Source organism: Pagrus major, chromosome 17 (assembly GCF_040436345.1).
Source record: "Pagrus major chromosome 17, Pma_NU_1.0".
Taxonomy (NCBI): Eukaryota; Metazoa; Chordata; class Actinopteri; order Spariformes; family Sparidae; genus Pagrus; species Pagrus major.
Window position 1 is genome coordinate 31,724,132 of NC_133231.1, and position 20,291 is coordinate 31,744,422.

General features: G+C 41.2%; 1 protein-coding gene across 1 annotated transcript in view; it reads right to left on the reverse strand.

Annotated features, from left to right (window-relative positions):
* LOC141011895 (sodium bicarbonate cotransporter 3-like) overlaps positions 1 to 5,284 on the reverse strand; it is a 51,500-nt gene extending 46,216 nt beyond the window's left edge. The window contains exon 1 of the mRNA XM_073485236.1: positions 5,157 to 5,284. Coding sequence (XP_073341337.1) covers positions 5,157 to 5,201 — 45 coding nt within the window. The 5' untranslated portion in view covers positions 5,202 to 5,284. The remainder of the gene's footprint in view (positions 1 to 5,156) is intronic.
* Between the last annotated feature and the right edge of the window lie 15,007 nt (positions 5,285 to 20,291).

Consider the following 20,291-nt stretch of genomic DNA (forward strand, 5'->3'; position numbering starts at 1 on the left):
TTACTTTTCAGTAGCCAGTGAAAACCCCGTATGTCCACATGCTTCTGATCAGGGAGAGAGTGTCGGGCTGATAATCTACATTTTTCTGATTATTGGAAAAGATTGCTGATAAAATAAACACATTTTAAAAAGTCCAATTTTAGCTCTGATGCAACATCCTACGCTATCTGACTGGTAACATGTCACAATCAATAGCCTTTAAACACTAAAGAATATAAATCTGCAAAATACCTAGTTAGTAAATACATCCAGCAAAAGTAGTGGAGAGGAAGAATGAAGTAGCAGAAAAAGGAAATACTCGAGTAAAGAACCTCAAAACTGAACTTGAGAACAGTGTATTTTTACTTTTACTGCAAATGAATATCCACAATATCTGTTATCGGTCTCCTTGATTTCCAGTCGGTCCTGAAATAGCCACATCGGTTGATTCAAACAAATAAAAAGACATAAATAAGGTTATTTCTTTTATTAGCTTTATTATTATCTTTTATACTTTTAATCTCAAAACATGATTTGACAACAAATCACATTTTTATTCACGCTTCACCAAAAATCCTTGAAAAATCGAATTTGTGCAGCAATCTAAAACACCGAACTCATTGGAAAAAGTAGAAACTGTCACCAATAACTGCTGCTCTGGACTGAGACCCATCATCCATCCAAGTGGAGGAGGTAATCTGTTCAGTGTTTTTTGTGTAATCATGCTGACAAACCAACTAATCTATAAACGAAGGGACACAGGTGAAAACTGAACCACCTCTGCAGATGTAATAAAGTAATTTTAACCTTTTGCAGATATTGATCTTCTTGAACATCCCCCTGGTGATTCTGTGTGAATCCAAAATGCCACCCTGATAACTTAAACCCATTGTTTTGTTGGAAACAAAGCTCCTGTGTTGGGTTCCTCTGTCATTGTGTATCTAATGTCTCTGTGTTCATGATAGTTTGGCAGCATGACACTTAAAACCAGTCAGGTTTCCACATAATGTCACAAAACAACAGGCTGTAGATCATAGGTGTGTTAAACAAATGTAGTTATACAAGAAAAACTTTGACACAGTTTCATGTCACTCTGCACAGACATGATAATAATTCATTTTTTTAAAGGACATTACTATATGTTTTAGATTAATAGACCTGATGAACTGAGACCTTGTTGTCTCTTTAAATGTTTGAAATCTTTGAAAGCAGGATTTTATGACACTCACTGTAAATGACTTTGACGGACCTCAGACCCTGTTGAGTTGCGGACCACCTGTCCTGACCCGTCTGACCTCACACTGCAGCTCTGATCAAACAGCCTAATAAACGCTGTATTATTGTGGAGCTGAAAGCCTTCAGAGAGCGGCCACTTCCGCCTCCATCTGCACCAAACAATAAGCTGCTCCATCAGGGCCGCTCGGCCGCTGTGTCTGCTTCACAGCTTCACACAGCTCACATTGTTCTGAGCCGAGGCTCATTTGAATGGAGAGAGTGAAAAGCTGCACCTCAGTTTCCATGGAGCGACTACACACAGGAAGTGAGCGGTGTTACAGAGGAATCCTGCCCGCTTACAAAAACACATCTGCTAGTGATAAAGAGCGACTGCAGACCAGCAACAACACCAACAAACAGGCAGAGTCACATTCAGCAAGCTGAGAGCTCAGTGCTGTTCTGCTGAACACAGTACAGTACCAGTACACACAGGTACACACAGCACCAGTACCAGTACACACAGGTACACACAGGTACACACAGCACCAGTACACACAGCACCAGTACACACAGCACCAGTACACACAGGTACACACAGCACCAGTACACACAGGTACACACAGGTACACAGAGCACCAGTACACACAGGTACACAGAGCACCAGTACACACAGGTACACACAGTACCAGTACACACAGGTACACACAGCACCAGTACACACAGGTACACACAGCACCAGTACACACAGGTACACACAGTACCAGTACACACAGGTACACACAGTACCAGTACACACAGGTACACACAGTACCAGTACACACAGGTACACACAGCACCAGTACACACAGGTACACACAGCACCAGTACACACAGGTACACACAGTACCAGTACACACAGGTACACACAGTACCAGTACACACAGGTACACACAGTACCAGTACACACAGGTACACACAGTACCAGTACACACAGGTATACACAGTACACACAGTACCAGTACACACAGGTATACACAGTACCAGTACACACAGGTATACACAGTACCAGTACACACAGGTATACACAGGTACACACAGCACCAGTACACACAGTACCAGTACACACAGGTACACACAGTACCAGTACACACAGGTACACACGGCACCAGTACACACAGGTACACACGGCACCAGTACACACAGGTACACACAATACCAGTACACACAGGTACACACAGTACCAGTACACACAGGTACACACAGGTACACACAGCACCAGTACACACAGGTACACACAGCACCAGTACACACAGGTACACACAGTACCAGTACACACAGGTACACACAGTACCAGTACACACAGGTACACACAGGTACAAACTAGAGAAGTGCTTCCCAAATAAAGTTCTCTCATCACAGGCTGAATACGTCTGATTAATCATTTTGAGTCATTTCTGAAGGGAAAACATCTCCTCAGATCTCAGCCTGTTTAATGTGAATATTTACTCCTCTATGACAGTAAACTGAAAATCTTTGGGGATGATAATGATTTATCACAAATTACAAATACTTGCTTGTCAAATACATCAAAAATAAAATCCAAAATACTGGTATGAGAAATTGTTTTTCATTAATACACGTAGACCTTCCATACAAGCTGATATAATCACATTTTAGTTGTTCAGTGTGGCTGGATTCTGTCTGAACAGCAACAGATGGAGCTCTGCTTTTAAAATGAAGTCATTATTTTGTGTTATTTGAAGATAATTAACAGATTAATCAACAATAAAAATAATTGTTAGCTGCAGCCCCAGCATTACAGCCGACTGATATTTATGTATCTGCCTCTATGTTGTATGTATATCGACGTATATCTGCCGATATATCGATATCAGAATCTTATATTGGCACCAGCCGCAAAAATTGGCCCTTTCATACATGTATAGAAGGGCTGCAATGATTATTTTCACTGTAGATTAACTGTTTAATCAATTTAGTCGTTAAAATGACCCAAAAAAAATGTTTAATGTTCATCACAGTTTCCCAGAGCCTGAAGTGACATCTGCAAATGTCTTCTTTTGTCCAACCAACAGGCCAAAACACAAAGACTTCATCTACTGTCAGAAATGATGAAGAAAAGCAGAAAATCCTCACAAACTGGAGGCAGAAAATGTTTGATGTTTGTTTTTAATGTCTAAAATGATTCGTTGATTGTCGAATCGTCAGAATAGGCGATTCATTTTCATTCGCTCGACTGATCATTGCTGCTCGAACTTGTATTGATAGAAACTTTAGATAACGATATTATTATTTCTGCTGATGTCATGATCGAGTTTTGTTTGACTACGATTTCACTGAAAGTCCTTTACTATCGAGTCTGTTCTGATACTGGGTCTGATCAGGTGTATTGACCTGAATATTGATTATCTGACGTATTGACTCCCGACTCTGGCACAACTCATTCTTTACAAGCTTCTTGATCCACTGCTGTAGGTCCAGATTCAAAACCAACACGTTTGTGACTTTAAATTATTGATCTGATATGAATGTAAATCAAAGTAGTTAAAATGACTCCAGACACTGATGTGAGATCATCTATTAAAGAGACGTCTCACTCTGCTGGAGTTTTTAAACTACAGAAACAGTGATGTTACAGAGTGGAGCTGCTTCCCTCACAAATGTTGAGTTCTGTAATTAACATTAATTAATAATTAGTAACAGCTGATGAGACATTTGTCTTTTTAACCAGTGAACGATTTCGATTCTAAGTCGAAAACTGATTGAAACAAGCTTTCGGTTTGATCCTGAGGATGAAAAGCAGCATCACAGAGACAGTCGGCAGTAAAGTTATCAATAAATCTGATCCCAGTTTTTTCATTGAACAACAGTGACTCATGTCTGGTCTCCATGGTAACAGGAGCATCCTGCAGGACAGTGAGGAACCTCTCAGCCAGCATCATCAGAACAGCTTTTGTTTCTGTGCCTTGCTCAAGGGCCCTTGCACCGGCCATCAGCCTCACCCCAGCTTTTCCCTGCTCACTCTCCTCCAGGCAAAGGATGATGAGGTGACTCACTCCATCCCGTCACAACACACTCATCTGCACGTGCTCTGCTAACTGTTTAGGGGACTTTCAAACTTGAGATGTACTACCTCCCTCAAACACGCGTTTAATGATGAAGCAGCTCAAGCCTTGGGCGTCTGCTTGAACACTGCTCTTACCAACCACTGACACAGGAGAAACAAGTGATGGTTCTGACAGTCCAAACCAAACTCCGTTAGTTAACTTGCTAATTTTACGCATTTATGCTTACCGACAAGGCTGGGTGCATTATACAACAACTAAAATAAGTTGTTGTGATTAATGACAGACTCATCTTGTGTTCGGCGTGTAAACAAGAGTTCAATGAGCCCGGACTTAAATAAAAAACATGCATTTAACTTCGGCCAAGCTATTCGCCGCAACTGCACGAATGAGGCAGAGTGTCAGATGAATGTTTTCAATGCGAACAAAAAGAGCTGAAATAATATCTAATAGACTTCTGCTGGGTGGATGTGATTCATGCCGAATGTAAGGGCAGCTGCTTAAGAGTCCAAATTGACTTTTCAAAGTATTTCAGAACTCACACAGATGTGTCGAGAGCATCAGAACCGAGAATCACCATGTTTTTTAAAGGGGTTCTGTGAGGTTCACTTCTTCATAGAAACGGGAAAGCATCGTTACTTCACTTCCTGGCATAAGCGTGGTCTCTTAAAAACAAAAGCAGTCGCCTCCTCGCGGCTCTTTCCAGCCGGGCGGAGAACTCATCCGTCCCCGAACATTTCCCACAACAACTACAGCGTCTTGTGTTTCTCCGCCGTCCGACACCGCGTCGGCAGGAAGCCTCCGGTTTCTCCTCAGCTCGGTTCTGAGGTGGTTCTCAGCCTCTGAGGAGCCGCTAGCCGCCGGCTAACAGCTTCACTGGGGAGGAAAGTGTGGACTTACAGATGTGAGCAGCGGTCTCATCTGCTCGGTATTGTCGTCCTCCATTTCCAGAAAGCGTTGTGAGAGCTCGTCCTTGTGTCCGCGGGCAGGTGATCCTTCATCAGGGAGCTACCGGCCGCTGCTGCTCGGCTCCGTCCGCCGCGACTTCACAACTGCCCGGAATATATACAGCCCGCCTCTTCTTGATTGACAGCTCACTTCCCCGTTGACATGGCAGCGATGTTGCTACTTCCACCAATCCTCGAGCGGGAAAGTGTAAGGGGGCGGGGCTATGCCGGTAACTAAGCATGGGAGTTTTTTCAGTGTCCGCGCGACTGCTGAGCGCTGTAGCCCCACATGTGTTTATTTCTTTATAAATATAATGATAATTATAATATTAATAATATAAAACCTATGTACATTTTACATTTTGACATTTTTTATCCGTCATATTTATTTTTCCAAATTCGTATTCTCAAATAAGAAGTTTTCTCTCCCTCAGTCTCTGCTCATTGTACCTCACTGCACAAATAGTTTGTGTATGTGGTCCCTACATTTAGTTAATTTTAGGATAACGTGTCTAATTGTTTTCGTATTAAAAAAATAATTTAATTTAATTGTTTAATTTAATTGTACTATTTTTAATCCCACAAGGGGAAATTCTTTTTCTTTTTAAATGCAGTTGTTACAGAGTTTTTGCAGGAGAGGTAGGAAGCTACAAACGTGTCCTAAAAAACTAAAAACTATCAAACTGCGTCAAAAAAAAAAACTGAGATTGAAATGCTGCTACAAAATAAAAGCAGAGAAAGAAAAAAGAAAAGAATAATATGTATTCATTTTCCTTTTTCTACTGTAACTGTTGTTAATTATCAGTAATAAACCAGTTATGAAGAAACAAAGATGGTGAATGATGGGCAATATGTAAATAAACCTTTGAATCCTTAAATCCTAAGATTGTTTCACATCACCAAGAACATTTTAATAATTTTAAAGAGGAAAGATTATTTTCTTTAAATAACCAAGTGACTAAATTAACTAAGTTTAAAGGACAATATGCAGTTTTAAATAAGAAATTCAAACTCTGAACTTTAATTTCTACAACATTAATGAGTTAATAATACAAAAATATGCATTTTCTCCATCAGTGAATAAACAAGCTGTTCTCAGAGGAACATAAGGTCCCAGAACACTGTTTAAAGCTAGAGAGGTGGCAGGGTCCGCCACATATAAACAAAGTAAAACAGTATAAAGTGTGTTGTCCTTTAAGGTCAGTTTGTTTATTCAGTTTATTCAGTCATAAAAACAAAGAGAGTTTGTTTATTTAGTTTGTTTAGACAGAAAAAAAATCAGCCAATGAGGATCTTTCTCTGCTCATTAACATTTCTTCAACTAAACTACAGACTGCTCCTTTAAATAAATGTGTGGTATTCATTGTAGTTGACAGCTGGTCACATAAATATATGACTTGGTGGTTGTGTTAATCACGTTTGGAGAAGGTGTCTTCAGTCTTCAGCACCACACCAGAACACACATGCAAGGATTTTCCCAGAAAAAGGAAATTATGTTCTGTCAAGAATTTGCAGTAAATACCTGGATCATGAACCCTGATGTGTTCTGTGGGTCGAAGTTCTGCTGGTACTGCAGGAGGACAAACATTCAGTTTTCTTTAAAATCACCAGTGAGCGGCTCTTTAACTGCACCTTGTCTGCAGATCATTACAGCCGGAAAGTTTTGGGATTTCTGAAGATTTTGTGCTCTTCAAGTTTATTGTCAAGTCAAGTTATTTTTATCTATATCACTGCCACAGTGGCTACAATCAAGCCAACATCTCCAGGAGAAACCTGTTCTCATACCTGTGTTACCTAAAGATCATCTTTATAGTGTTCACTTTTCTTTCTCTAAAGACTTAAAGGACTTTATAGGGTACTGGATTTGTCTTTGTGCTGGAAAATTCATGTGTACAAAGTGATGATATAATAAATTAAAAAAAACAAACTTGTTACTTGTTGTTTAGTTGAGAACCACTCGTATAGATTATCATATTGAGCACAATGTTAAATGCATGTATTTCCTGCAGAGCTTATTAATGTGTCCACAGTGAGTCACAGCTACATTAACAAAGTCTCCAGGGATGTAGAAGAAAAGAGAAAGTGCAGAGCAACATGAGGACTGAAATCAGTGAGAGTTGTGTTCATGGACGCTGTTATAGCACAATAAAGAGAAAACCTGTTGAACTACAACGACAGAGCTGCTCAGAACACAAACATCTCACAGTGAGAAATATTTTTCAGTGAAGTTTCCACATCACAAACCGTCTGCTGACCCGTGACCCGTCATCTCTGACCACACCCACCAGTGATGTCACAGCATCCTGGAGTACACCTGCCCATCACAGCAGCCAGGTGAGGAGTTCAACCACTGGAGGTCAGCAGAGACGAGATTCACAGTGGACGTTAAGTTACTCTATGTTCATCTTTTCAGCAGAAACAAGATGAGACCACGAAATTAAAGGAACAGTTCACCTACAACTGTGAACTCAGTCATTATCTCCGCCATGCTGATGGGAAGTCAGGTGTTTCTGGTCTCCAGCAGCTCCTGAGGGAAATATCTGTGTTTAGCTGCTGAACGCTCCACCATGTTCACCAGCTGGTCTCTGACTGTGTCCGTCTGCTGTTTGCTGCTCATCAGTCGGTGAATTTTTACAGCTTTTATTCTGAAACGAAGCTATGAGAGCGCTGAGCGTGAGCCAGAGCAGTAAAGTTGTGTCTGAACAAATTAACAATGAGATCAAACTCACAATAAAGCTCTGAAAATATGAATTATAGTCACATTAACACAATACAGTACAGTACTGTGAAAGGCTTTGTGGACGTGATGACGCAGACGAGACAAACTGAAGGAAAATCAAACAAATACAGACATTTTGTAAAAGATGAATATTGTGTTAATGTTTCTATGAAAACCAGCCTGGAGAGCAGGGAAGTAATTTTTCAGACAGGCCTTGAATGCACCGCGTCCTGTGGGAACCCCTGAGGTGTTTCAGCCGACGATGGAAAACAAAATTATGATTGTTGAAAAAGGACTAAATCATGTTTGAATGAGCTCTGACACAGTTTCACAGGGCAGCGACCTTTTGAAGAGCTTATCTGAGATCAGCAGCTTCATGTTTGTGCTGCGTTTCCCTCCTGTTGCTCCTGTCGGCCGTAATCCTGACAGATTATTTCATTACACTGAAGTCTTTGTTGCTCCCACAAAGCAGCTCCGGAGCCTCTGGGTACCGTCTGAGTCTCTATGAGCCGGGTCCAGGTTCAGTCTGTATGAGCCGGGTCCAGGTTCAGTCTGTATGAGCCGGGTCCAGGTTCAGTCTGTATGAGCCGGGTCCAGGTTCAGTCTGTATCAGGATGTTTTTATACTCTTCTTCTTCTTCTCCTTTTTCTTCTTCTTCTCCTTACTCTTCCTCCTTTCCTTTTGTTGTTGTTGTTGTTGTTCTCCTTCTTCCTTTTCTTTATCCTCCTACTCCTCCTCTTATTCTACGTTCTTCATCATCATCACAATCTTCTTCTTCTCTTGTTTTTGACATTGTTAGTGGCCACCGTATGATGGAGGATGAGGCGAGGGGTGTTCAGTTGGTTTCAATCTGCCAGCTCACCACTAGATGTCACTAAATCCTTCACACGGGACGTTTAATCACGAGAACAGAATTATTTACTCTGTCTTTGTCTAAAATAACCATAAAAAAGTTGTTATTATAATTGACAATAATATTTTATATCTCATAATTACCAGGTAATGAAGTGTGTGTGTGTGTGTGTGTGTGTGTGTGTGTGTGTGTGTACCTGCTGACCTGCAGGTAAAAGCAGCTTCACTCTGTCTGCTTTTCATTAACTGAGCAGATTAAAGGTGTCAGCAGGAGTCGAGGCCTCACACGGCTTTTCAATTAATATTCCAGACGACCTTTGACCTCCTGTGAGTTACATAACATCATCCTGTTGACTGTTCGGTCCACAGCACCGACGTGAGGACAGCCGAGAGTCCGACACGCTGCCAGCGAGAGACTTCATGAGACCTGTGCTGATGTGACACCTGAGCAGCTTCAAAACACTCACCACCCTTTGTTTCCTGTCTGAGCTGCTTAGTCGTGCAGATTTATCTCCATGAGAACCAAATAAGCATCAACATGCAGCCACGAGCGTTTTGTCTCTTAAAATGCAAACATGGACAAACATTTTGAAATTATTAATTCACATCATAATAATGTTTTTTGAGACAATAGAGACTCTGTAGATGTTTTATTTTTAAAAATAATTTGTCACATGATGATTCAGTACGACCTTTATCAAAACGTCTGAAGTGAGAAAAGTTGATGTTCGAAGACTTCATGTTCGTCTCATTGACACGCGACAGACTGAAGTCAAGTTCAAACTAAAATAAAGTAAATAACGAAACCAGTCTTGCTAGCTAGCTTTTATCAAGCTAGCTCGCTCCACCGGACTTACCTTCACTCTTTCCTCCCAGGTCCACTCTGTCACAGTCGCTCCACGACGCAAATTCCAACAGCGAACGCAACGGACGCAAGTTTTAGACGCAAGTTTTAGACGCAAGTTGAAGTTTTTAAGTTTTTTGTGGGTTTTTGTTTTGAACACATACACAACACACAGACACACATTTGTGTCCTACCTGTAGTCGTCTGAGGCGAGGTTCGATCCGGCGTCTCCACGTCACCGGGCGGCGTCTTAAACCACTGGACCATCTTCAGCGCTGAAGGCAGCCGACAAGCAGAGAGACGAAGACGACGAGACTGAAGGAGGAAGGTGAAGACGAGAGGAATCAGTGTGACTGTGAACAGCTGTTACACTTTATCTCTACAACACACTGCTGAGGACTCACAACACTGCTGAGGACTCACAACACTTTCCTCCTGCTGAGGACACACAACACTTTCCTCCTGCTGAAGACACACAACACTTTCCTCCTGCTGAAGACACACAACACTTCTGAGGACACACAACACTTTCCTCCTGCTGAGGACACACAACACTTTCCTCCTGCTGAAGACACACAACACTTTCCTCCTGCTGAGGACACACAACATTTCTGAGGACACGCAACACTTTCCTCCTGCTGAAGACACACAACACTTTCCTCCTGCTGAGGACACACAACACTTCTGAGGACACACAACACTTTCCTCCTGCTGAGGACACACAACACTTCTGAGAACTCACAACACACAACATTCAGCATCAGTCCGACACAAATCTTCACAAAGAGACAAACATGTGAAAATGTCTTGAGAGACTCAAACACAAACTAAAGTTCAGACTCAGAGTCCGACGGGCTTCATGTTCTCCTGCTCAGCTGCTCTGAAAACACCACAGCTCCAGAACTTTATTCTGAAGGGTCACAGCTCCAGAACTTTATTCTGAAGGGTCACAGCTCCAGAACTTTATTCTGAAGGGTCACACTTTATTCATGTAGTGTGAAGCTGAACAGTCCAAAGATCTTCTAGTAAATAGCTCAGTGGTAACACATCAGGTTTTAATGCTCCTTTTTAGGATGCAAGAGGTTGTGAGTTCAATCCCCACCTGGTCCTCTGGTGCTGTTTGGGCCCGGCTCTGAGCAGACTGTGTCTCACAGGTGTTCACTGTGTCTGTTTATTGAGACACCAGCTGACTGACTGGAGCACACAGCTGCAGGAAACCTTCATGTTCCTGTTCACATGTGATCAGCGTCTCTCAGGCGGAGGTAGACGCTCTTTGTTTCATGTGTCGACTCGTTCTGATGTTTCCGTTCACTCCGACAGTGGGTCCAACTTCACACACATTACGTTCACAAGCACCAAAGTTCTGTTCAGCTCAGTTGGGGTTTTTGACTGCCCTCTACTGGTACTACACCAGTACTGCACCAAAGTCTGTGAGTAGAAACCAGAACATGAATGAACATCAGCACCACCCTGTGGAGGCTGTGGCTCAGTGCTGCTGTCTGTTACCTGCTGAAAGCAAAGTTGTTGGTTCAATTCCAGAGTTCCTCTCCAGTTGAGCTGCAGGTCACACACTCCATGTTAACTTTCAGCAGTTTAATAGAAATGTTTTCTTTCTGAAAGGCTGGAACATGTCATTTCAGTTTTTGCTTCACAACGTGTTCGGGTTACACCCCGCCTTTCCGAAACCCCGCTGCTCCGAAAATAGACTTCCATTCTTCGTAATGGCGGGGTTTCCCTTTTTTTCTAAAGACCCCGCTATTCCGAAAAGGCTATTGGGGAACCCCTGACCCTGACCCTGACCCTGACCCTGACTCTGACCCTGACTCTGACCCTTACCCTAACCCTAACCCTGACCCTGACCCTGACCCTGACCCTAACCCTGACCCTAACCCTGACCCTGACCCTGACCCTGACCCTGACCCTGACCCTGACCCTAACCCTGACCCTTACCCTAACTCTGACCCTAACCCTGACCCTGACCCTGACCCTGACCCTGACCCTATTGGGAAGTAATTTGAAGTTGCAAGTCGGACCAGCGGTGTTTCGGAGTGGAGGGCTGTCCCCCGTGTTCGAGTGTGTTCGATAAACAACGTTAATCATTGATCTCACAGCTGTTAGAACATATCAGTGCTGATCAGCAGACATCATGTGACTGTTATAAAATAATCTACTCAATATATTAACATGTCACAGCCACGGGTGAGTAGTGCAACAAAAATGTGGTTAATATAGTGTAATTCTCAACAACATTACTGCTTAGAGAATTGTTGGAGGATTTGAACCAGCAACTTTAAGAACAGTAGTCCAGCTGATGTGCCACTGAGCCACAGCTGCTCCATTAACCCAGCATGTTCTGGTTTCTAGAAAGAGACGCTGGTGCAGAACAGCTGAAATACCACCAGAGGGAGCTCAAAGACTAAAGATCTGTGTAACAACGACAACACCGACCTGCTCAGTGATTCATCAAACAAAGTACTAAAACAAGTCAACCAATGAAAACTCTTCAGACAGACTGACGGACATGTGGTTCAGGTGCAGCTCTGAGAAGTCAGTTAGCATTAAACCAACATTGTGTTGCACTCATTAAGTGATAACTGACACACCTGTGTGAGCCGCACGTTACTGTCGGTGCAACACGACTGCTCAGGGAGGGAATCGAACTCACGATCACTTGTATACTAAAAGTTCACCTCAGAGTTTTAACCCACTGAGCTGGTTGCAGGGATCTTTGGTCAAGTCACAGAAGAAAAAGGCTTTTTAGAAAAAAATAAAGTAACGCTTGTAGAAACCTCCACACATGTAGAGGAGGAGCTGAGAATCAAACCAGCAACCCTGTGGTTCACACACAGTCCTCTGAGCCACAGACTTCACAGCGGACACATCATGTTTATCATGTTCTGGTTTCTACGCTCAGACTTTGGTGCAGTACCGTTATAGTACCAGTAGATGGCGGTCAAAGACCACGAATGAGCCGAACAGAACTTTGTTTCTTTACATCGGAGCTGAAGAATCCGGAGCTGAAGACAAAGTGCAGCAGATGAAGACCTGCCTTCACCTCAGCTTCACATGAACTCTGTCAGTTTGAACTTGACTTCAGTCTCTTCACATCCTGCTGAGTTTTTCTCTTCACATTAATAAAAGTGAAGTTTCTGCCGACGGTTTCTTTCTTCTTCTTCAGCAGCGTATCAGCAGAGTGGTGCTGCAGACCGTCACCTTGAACCTCTCTGTAGTTTCACAGTGAGTTTCCTCCAGATTTATGTTTTTATTGTTCTTCGTCTCTTTGGTTGATTCTAGTCTCTCCTGGAGACGTGAAGGAAACTGTCCCTCCACATGGAGACACTGAATAAAACCCTGATGGTCTGCTCACATCGTCATCATGATACTTCAACTGTCTCCACCTCAGCTTCTACAAACACTTTTTAACTGATTCATTCTTCATTTTGATCTTAACTGTTTCACACTTTCATCATGTTTTAGCTTCTTTCCTTTCAGAATCATTATGTTCAACACAATACAGACGGCAGAGCTCGTTTTATTTTAAATCGCTGTTAGGACTGTGTATAATGTCCTTTATACTTGTGTATGGCAGGATATGCATATACGTTGTTATTATAATTATAATTATTATTATTATTATTATTATTATTATTATTATTATTATTATCATTAAGTTTTAATGAGCCTCTTAATTTATATTTGAGGGACAATATGTGCTTTAACTCTTTAAGTCCTTGATGCAAACATGTTCTTTCTTTAATTGATTTTTTGATCTAAAGGACTTTTTTGTACACTGAGTTTATGTCAAAAAATCAATATTCAACAAATGATGGAAATTTGACTTCTAATAAACACAAACAAAACAATAAACCGTGTCTGAAACAACAGATATGAGTTTTCTGAACATAAAGTTTAGTTGAGCTGTTGTGTTACGACGCTGCCGACATTAATTCTGCTTGATTAATTCAGTCAGACGTTTTCTTTATGAATCTTTACATTAATAAACATGTTGGCTCATAAGTTCTTGCACAGCTCACAGATTCTTCATCCTCACTGGTTCTGTCAGTCCAGCTCGTTGAGCGAGCTCAGCGCTCTCTGTTCTCCTGCTTCCTGTCTGGTGTTTCCTGTTTTACTTTGTTGCTCACATGTTGTCTTGTCTCAGGTCACCTCACTTCCTGTGTGATTACCTGCCCCTCCCTCATGTGTCACACCTGAGTCACACCTGAGTCTGCCCACCTGTAGAGGATTCAGTCTCTGTGGCAGCGTCCGGCCTGATCCAGTGTGAGCTGTCTGCTTCTGACCGACCCGTTACTGCAGCTGTGGTTCAGTCCGGCTGTTTTATTGATCACTGATGAAAACACAGTTACATGTGAAGCTAACGGTTTTACAGTGAACTATCATTTAAATGTTAAAATAAAGTAATGTACAGAAGCCCTGAGGGACAATTTCAGGTGATCCATTTTCTAAGATCCTGATCTGAATCTTTCTTTCTTTCTTTCTTTCTTCTCATATTTTTTCGACATGCGGAAAACAATTTCATTTCATTGGTAGAAACAATTTTCTGCTTATATTTATGAATCTTTTTCTGTGTTTGTTTTTCTTTGAGATAAAACTTTATTGATCGCTCACCTCGTTACAGACTCGTCAGCAGGAGGACCAAAGTGATCAATGATTGATAAAAAGAAATCAAGATGTAACTACAATAATAATATTAATAATAAACTCTGTTCACCTCATAGAGATCTCTCATTATGCTTATTGTGACCTTTATTACTCAAGTACTGTACTTAAGTACAATTTTGAGGTTCTTATACTCAACTTGATTATTTTCTGCTACATTACTTCCACGCCGCTACATTTACACCAGGACAAAGGCCTCATATGTGGAAACTTGATTCTGGTTCTGATGAGAAGCGAGAGTTCATCTTCATCCCAGGTTGTTTTGTGTTAAAAGATCTAAAAAGAAAATGTTTCAAATCGATCTGTGGAGGTGAAATAAACCAAAGCTGAGATACACGACGATCATCAGAGTAATCAGAGTATTTATTAGTTATAACTGTAACACACTCGTCCCTCAGAAACACAAACATGGTGTGAGACTCTCGTCCGGTCTGATGTCCACGTTCACATGAGGGAATGTAACTAAGTACATGTACTCGAGTACTGTATTTAAGCACAGTTTTGACACACTTCTACTTCACTACATTTCTGTGATGAATGTTGTACTTTTTACTCCATTACATTACTCTGACAGCTTTAGTTACTTTCTAAATGAATCAGTTTATAAAATGAAGCTGATTTTCTGCTTACTAATGTGTTTATAATCATCTCCAGCTGCTGGAACACGTCAGCATCAACGACGTCACCATGTAACACTGACACATTCTACATTTAGCTGATATTACTTTTGTACTTTAACTTGTAATTGAGTATTTTTTACAGTGTGCTATCACTACTTTTACTAAAGTAAAAGATCTGAGTACTTCTGCCAGCGTGATGTCGGCTGATGAGCTCTGAGTCACATCTGATCCAGGATCAGTTTCAGCTCCTCAGTCTGCAGACAGGAAACACTCTGTCTGTCTGAGGCACCGCGGCGCCCTCTGCTGGTCCAGCACCTCATCACCATCATCATCATCACCATCATCATCATCATCATCATCATCATCATCATCATCATCATCACGGCCTGCTCTCCTGCAGCCGGGTGGAGGAGGTGTCAGACGAGCAGGTGGAGGCTCCTCTGCTGGGCGGGGCCTGTCGTCAGCAGCTTCCTCAGGTGAGCGAGGACCAGGTGCTTCATGCTGCCTGCCGGCCTGGAGCGAGCCAGAGCAATGGATTCTGGGAGTTTAGCTCTGTGAGGCAGAGAGGAGAGAGAGCGGCGGTGTTGAAGGGGTTAAACCTGGTTCATGTCCAGACCGGAAGTGACGTAACTGCTGAAAAACTACACAACTGTGTACTAATACTGTGAATATTACTACTAATACTGTAACTATTACTACATCTGTGTGTGTGTGTGTGTGTGTGTGTGTGTGTGTGTTACCTGGTGAGTCTGCAGCGGTGTTTGTTGTGGCCGAGGCTCTGCTGCCCGGTGATGGGGGGTCGATGGAGGCCCCCGGGGGCTCTCAGGTTCCTGGACAGAACCGACAGAGAATCTCTGTAGACCAGACCACGACGAGACGACACCAGGGGACAGTGATGACACGTCGCCAGCTGAGGAGGAGGAGAAGAGGGAGAAGAAGAAGGAGGAGAAGAAGAAGAAGACAGTTCATATGCAGTAAATGTATATTAAAGTAAACTGCGGTGTTCAGTCTGTGACCTGCTGCTCTCTCCTCTAGTCTCTGGATGAGACGTCTACACATGACTGTAGCGCCCCCATGAGGTTGTGATGCTCATTACATGTCAGGGAACTGAACTGTAAATGAATAATGGAGACAAACTGAGCCAGAGGTCATGTTGTCTTCAGTAAACCTCCTGTACTACATCATATTAACACGCAGTAAACACGCTCACGTTAATCTTAACAACTCTCTTCTATGTTGATGAAGGTTCTCAGTCATCCAGGTCCTGGTACCTCTAAGTTCTGCAGTCAACTGGACTTGTTCTGGAGGCTTCTTCACTTCAGCTAACTGGAGGAGCTGCAGGCGTTTCTAAGTGTGTCCTTGCAGAGTGTGGGAGTGCCCTTACATATGCATGCATGCTAAATGATGTCTGCGGCACTAACATTTAGCATGCTAACAATGCGAACTCTCCCTGTTTGTCTAATTAAAGAGAAGTCTGCTGATAGTTTGTGTGTGGATTCATCCGCCGCTGAAAATAGTCCCTAACAAAGTGACTTCTGTGTTCAATATAAACACGAGGACAGACGGACAGATGAAGCAGCTTCAGTCCTTCAGGACGTCAGATCTAAATGGAGCCGGGTGTCTGGGTCGGTCCCCCGGGGGCCCGGCACGGACACAGACCTACTTCTGCTTTAATTAGACGCCCACCTCGTTAACAGGAGCAGCTGTGAGGAGCCTCGCTGACTGTCAGGCTTCAGTTTGTCTTTAAATCTTTAACCAAATCATTCAGAGTCCTCACTAAATAATAATTCATATGTTTTTATCTTTGTTTTGACTCAACAACAGTCTGTAGTTTTATCAAATACAGTTTATGGAGAAAAACTGCATTTAATGTAAAAGTATTCTCTTAAATTACAAACATAAATGACTCATATAATTATATTACACCATGAAATAAATCATCTGAACAGATTCACATTATGGACGGAGAACTTTAAACCAGAAGTGTTCAAGAGTAAAACTACTTTAAGTTAAAAATACTCCACTACAAGTAAAAGTACAGAAGTATTAGCAGCAAAATGTAGCTAAAGTAAAAGTAATCAGCAGAATGTACGTGTGATATCTGTGATGGAATGTAACTAAGTACATTTACTCAAGTACTTTGCTTAAGTGCAGTTTTTAGGTATTTGTACTTTACTTGCGTATCTCCATTTTCTGCTACTTTATACTTGTACTCGGCTACTTTTAATACATAACTTTAGTTACTAGTTACTTTACAGATTACATCAGAGCCAAAGTAGAACATTTTTAAATTAATTTCATCAGCAAAATATACAAACATACATGTAAATATGTGTATCTTTTACTTTTTTTTTGTACTTTTAATATCAGATACTTTTACTCGAGTACTCTTCATATGAGTGACTTTCACTTTGACCAAAGTATGACACACTGTGTGATATTATATTACTAGATTAATTTAAGTATTATTACTGTGAGTTTCTCTTCATGTTGTATCTGATTTAATTTTCAGCTCATTTAAGTATTTTTTATACTGTTGAGTAGTTTCATCTTTAATAATTCATCTAAAATGCATCGTATTTTATAAAATGTACAACATACACTCTCAGATGTAATGAAGTACAAGTATGAAATAACCCCCCTAAAATTATACTTAAGTACAGTACTTGGGTAAATGTACTTAGTTACTTTCCACCAGTGAAGGCAGGTAAAAGTGTGAAATATATTCATTAACATTTTCTGAAAGTTTTCTTGCATTTAATTTAATTTAACTTGTGAAACTCGACATATAAACTCATAGAAACGTTGATGATGTCGCTACAGATCAACAGTTATTAAAGCAGCTATCACCAATAAAACCACTGATCAATCACAGGATCAATCACAGGATCAATCACAGGATCAATCACAGGATCAATCACAGGATCAATCACATGAAGAGCTTTAAACAAAATCACATTTTCTTGTACTCACTGAGACGAAGGTCGCCATGATGCTGCTGCTGCTGCTGGAGAGAGATGAAGTGTGTGTGTGTGTGTGTGTGTGTGTGTGTCTGTCCTCATTATGTGTGATGTCACCAGGAGGCGGAGCTAAAGATACACAATGATGTAATTGTTAGAGACCTTCTGCAAAATCTAATCTAGAGCCAGATTAAAGATTAAGACACACACACACATTCAGTGTGCGGATATATATAGACACACACACACGCACGTGATCAGTGTGTTTAGAGACAATAATCTCACACACACAAACACACGCACACACACACTCACACACACACACACACTCACACAAACACGCACACTCACACACACACACACACACACACACACACACACACACTCACACACACACACACACTCACACACTCACACACACGCACTCACACACACACACACGCGCACTCACACACACACACTCACACACACTCACACACATACACACACTCACTCACACACATACACACACTCACACACACTCACTCACACACACTCACACACACACTCACTCACACACGGTCATCTGAAATTCTATATTTACCCAGAATTCTCAGCTCCTACCTGGAATTCAACCTTAATCCAAAAATACAAAGAGTCACTAAAATGTCAAAAAATGTCCTGATATTACAAAACACACACACACACACACACACACACACACACACACACACACACACACACACACACACTGAAACCCTGTTCATTCTGCTGAGTGTAGTTGTGTAACTGTTATCTAACTGACTGTCAGAGCAATAATAGAAATAGGACAATGTGTGTGTGTGTGTGTGTGTGTGTGTGTGTGTGTGTGTGTGTGTGTGTGTGTGTGTGTGTAAGTGCCCAGAAACCCAGAAACCTCGTCTCTTCTGCTCGACAGTAACGAGGTTATTAATGGCTAAAAGTATGTAGACACTGCTATACTCTTTTGCAAGTACAATTCTGAGGTACTTGTACTTCACTTGAGTATTTCCATTTTCTACTTCTTTATTCTTCCACTCCACAGTTTGGAGGCAAATATTGTACTTTTTACTCCACTACATTTATTTGATAACTCTAGTTACTAGTTACTTTACAGATTACATGCTGCATCAGAGCATCTTCATATGAATCTATTTTATCATCAATCAGATAAAACAGTGATTGTGATGATCAGCTGACTCACAGTATACAGTTTATACATACGTGTAAATATATGGGTCAGTTACAGTTAATATCTGATACTTTACTACTTTTACTCGAGTACTTTTCATATGGGTGAGCATTCAAACACTGTATAAACACTGTTTGATATTATATTATTGGAGTTTGGGTAATATTTTAATACCATATCTGTACTTTCACTGCTCGCTGTTTGTTTCTGGTCACATTTTGTCTCATAAAATAACGTCGCTGCACAAAAAACACCGTTGTTTTTTATGCATAAAGCTTGTGTGTTTATTCAGTAAATACATCTATAAACATAAAGTATTTATTATTAAGTATTAAACATTTCACATGACTTATTCTCTGTTTTGATAAATCACATCCAGTTATTTGATTTATTCACATTAAATGTGAGTTAGACTGAAAATATTTATTGAAAAGTCAACTCTGAAGACAAACTGGTTTTTAGTGCACTTTTGAAAAAAATGTCTAAACTTTCCAGAAGTGTCCTAATTATATAAAACTGTCCTCACTTTATAAAACTGTCCCCAGTCCCCCAACATGTCTGTCAGAAAGTGTCCTCACTAAAAATGTCCCACTTTCCTCAGAATGACCTAAAACATGTCCCCGAGGTGTTTTGATGAACTGGACCAGCGACTGTGACTGAACAGCAGTGATGGAGGGAACCAGCAGACCGGATCGGCACAACATCCAGGTGTCCACATACTATTGGCCAGTTACCACTAGAGGAGAAAATACCACATTTCTCTATTATTAATATGTTTTATGATAAATTCTGATAATAAGTGATCATTTTCAGGTTTTGTCCACAGACGGAGTGAAACTGATTCAGAGTCTGTGGCGCCATCTTGTGTCTGAAACGACAACAAACAGGTGGAGCTGACACATAATTGTGTTTTATTCTGGTTTACTTATTTTTCTAAATGTCGCTGTTTTTTATTGTTATTCTATTTAATGTCAACATTTACTCCTTTTCAAGTCTCTTTTATTAATTTGTTCTGTTTTATTTTTTATTCGTTTCTTACTGAAATTTCTGAGCAAACTCTGGCACAAGATTTTCCCCTCAGGATTGATAACGTCGTATCGTATCGTATCGTATCGTATCGTATCGTATCGTATCGTGTCGTATCGTATCGTATCGTATCGTGTCGTATCATATCGTATCCAGTCAAAGGAACAGATTCATGGATGGTTTCTCATGTCCTCTGTCGTT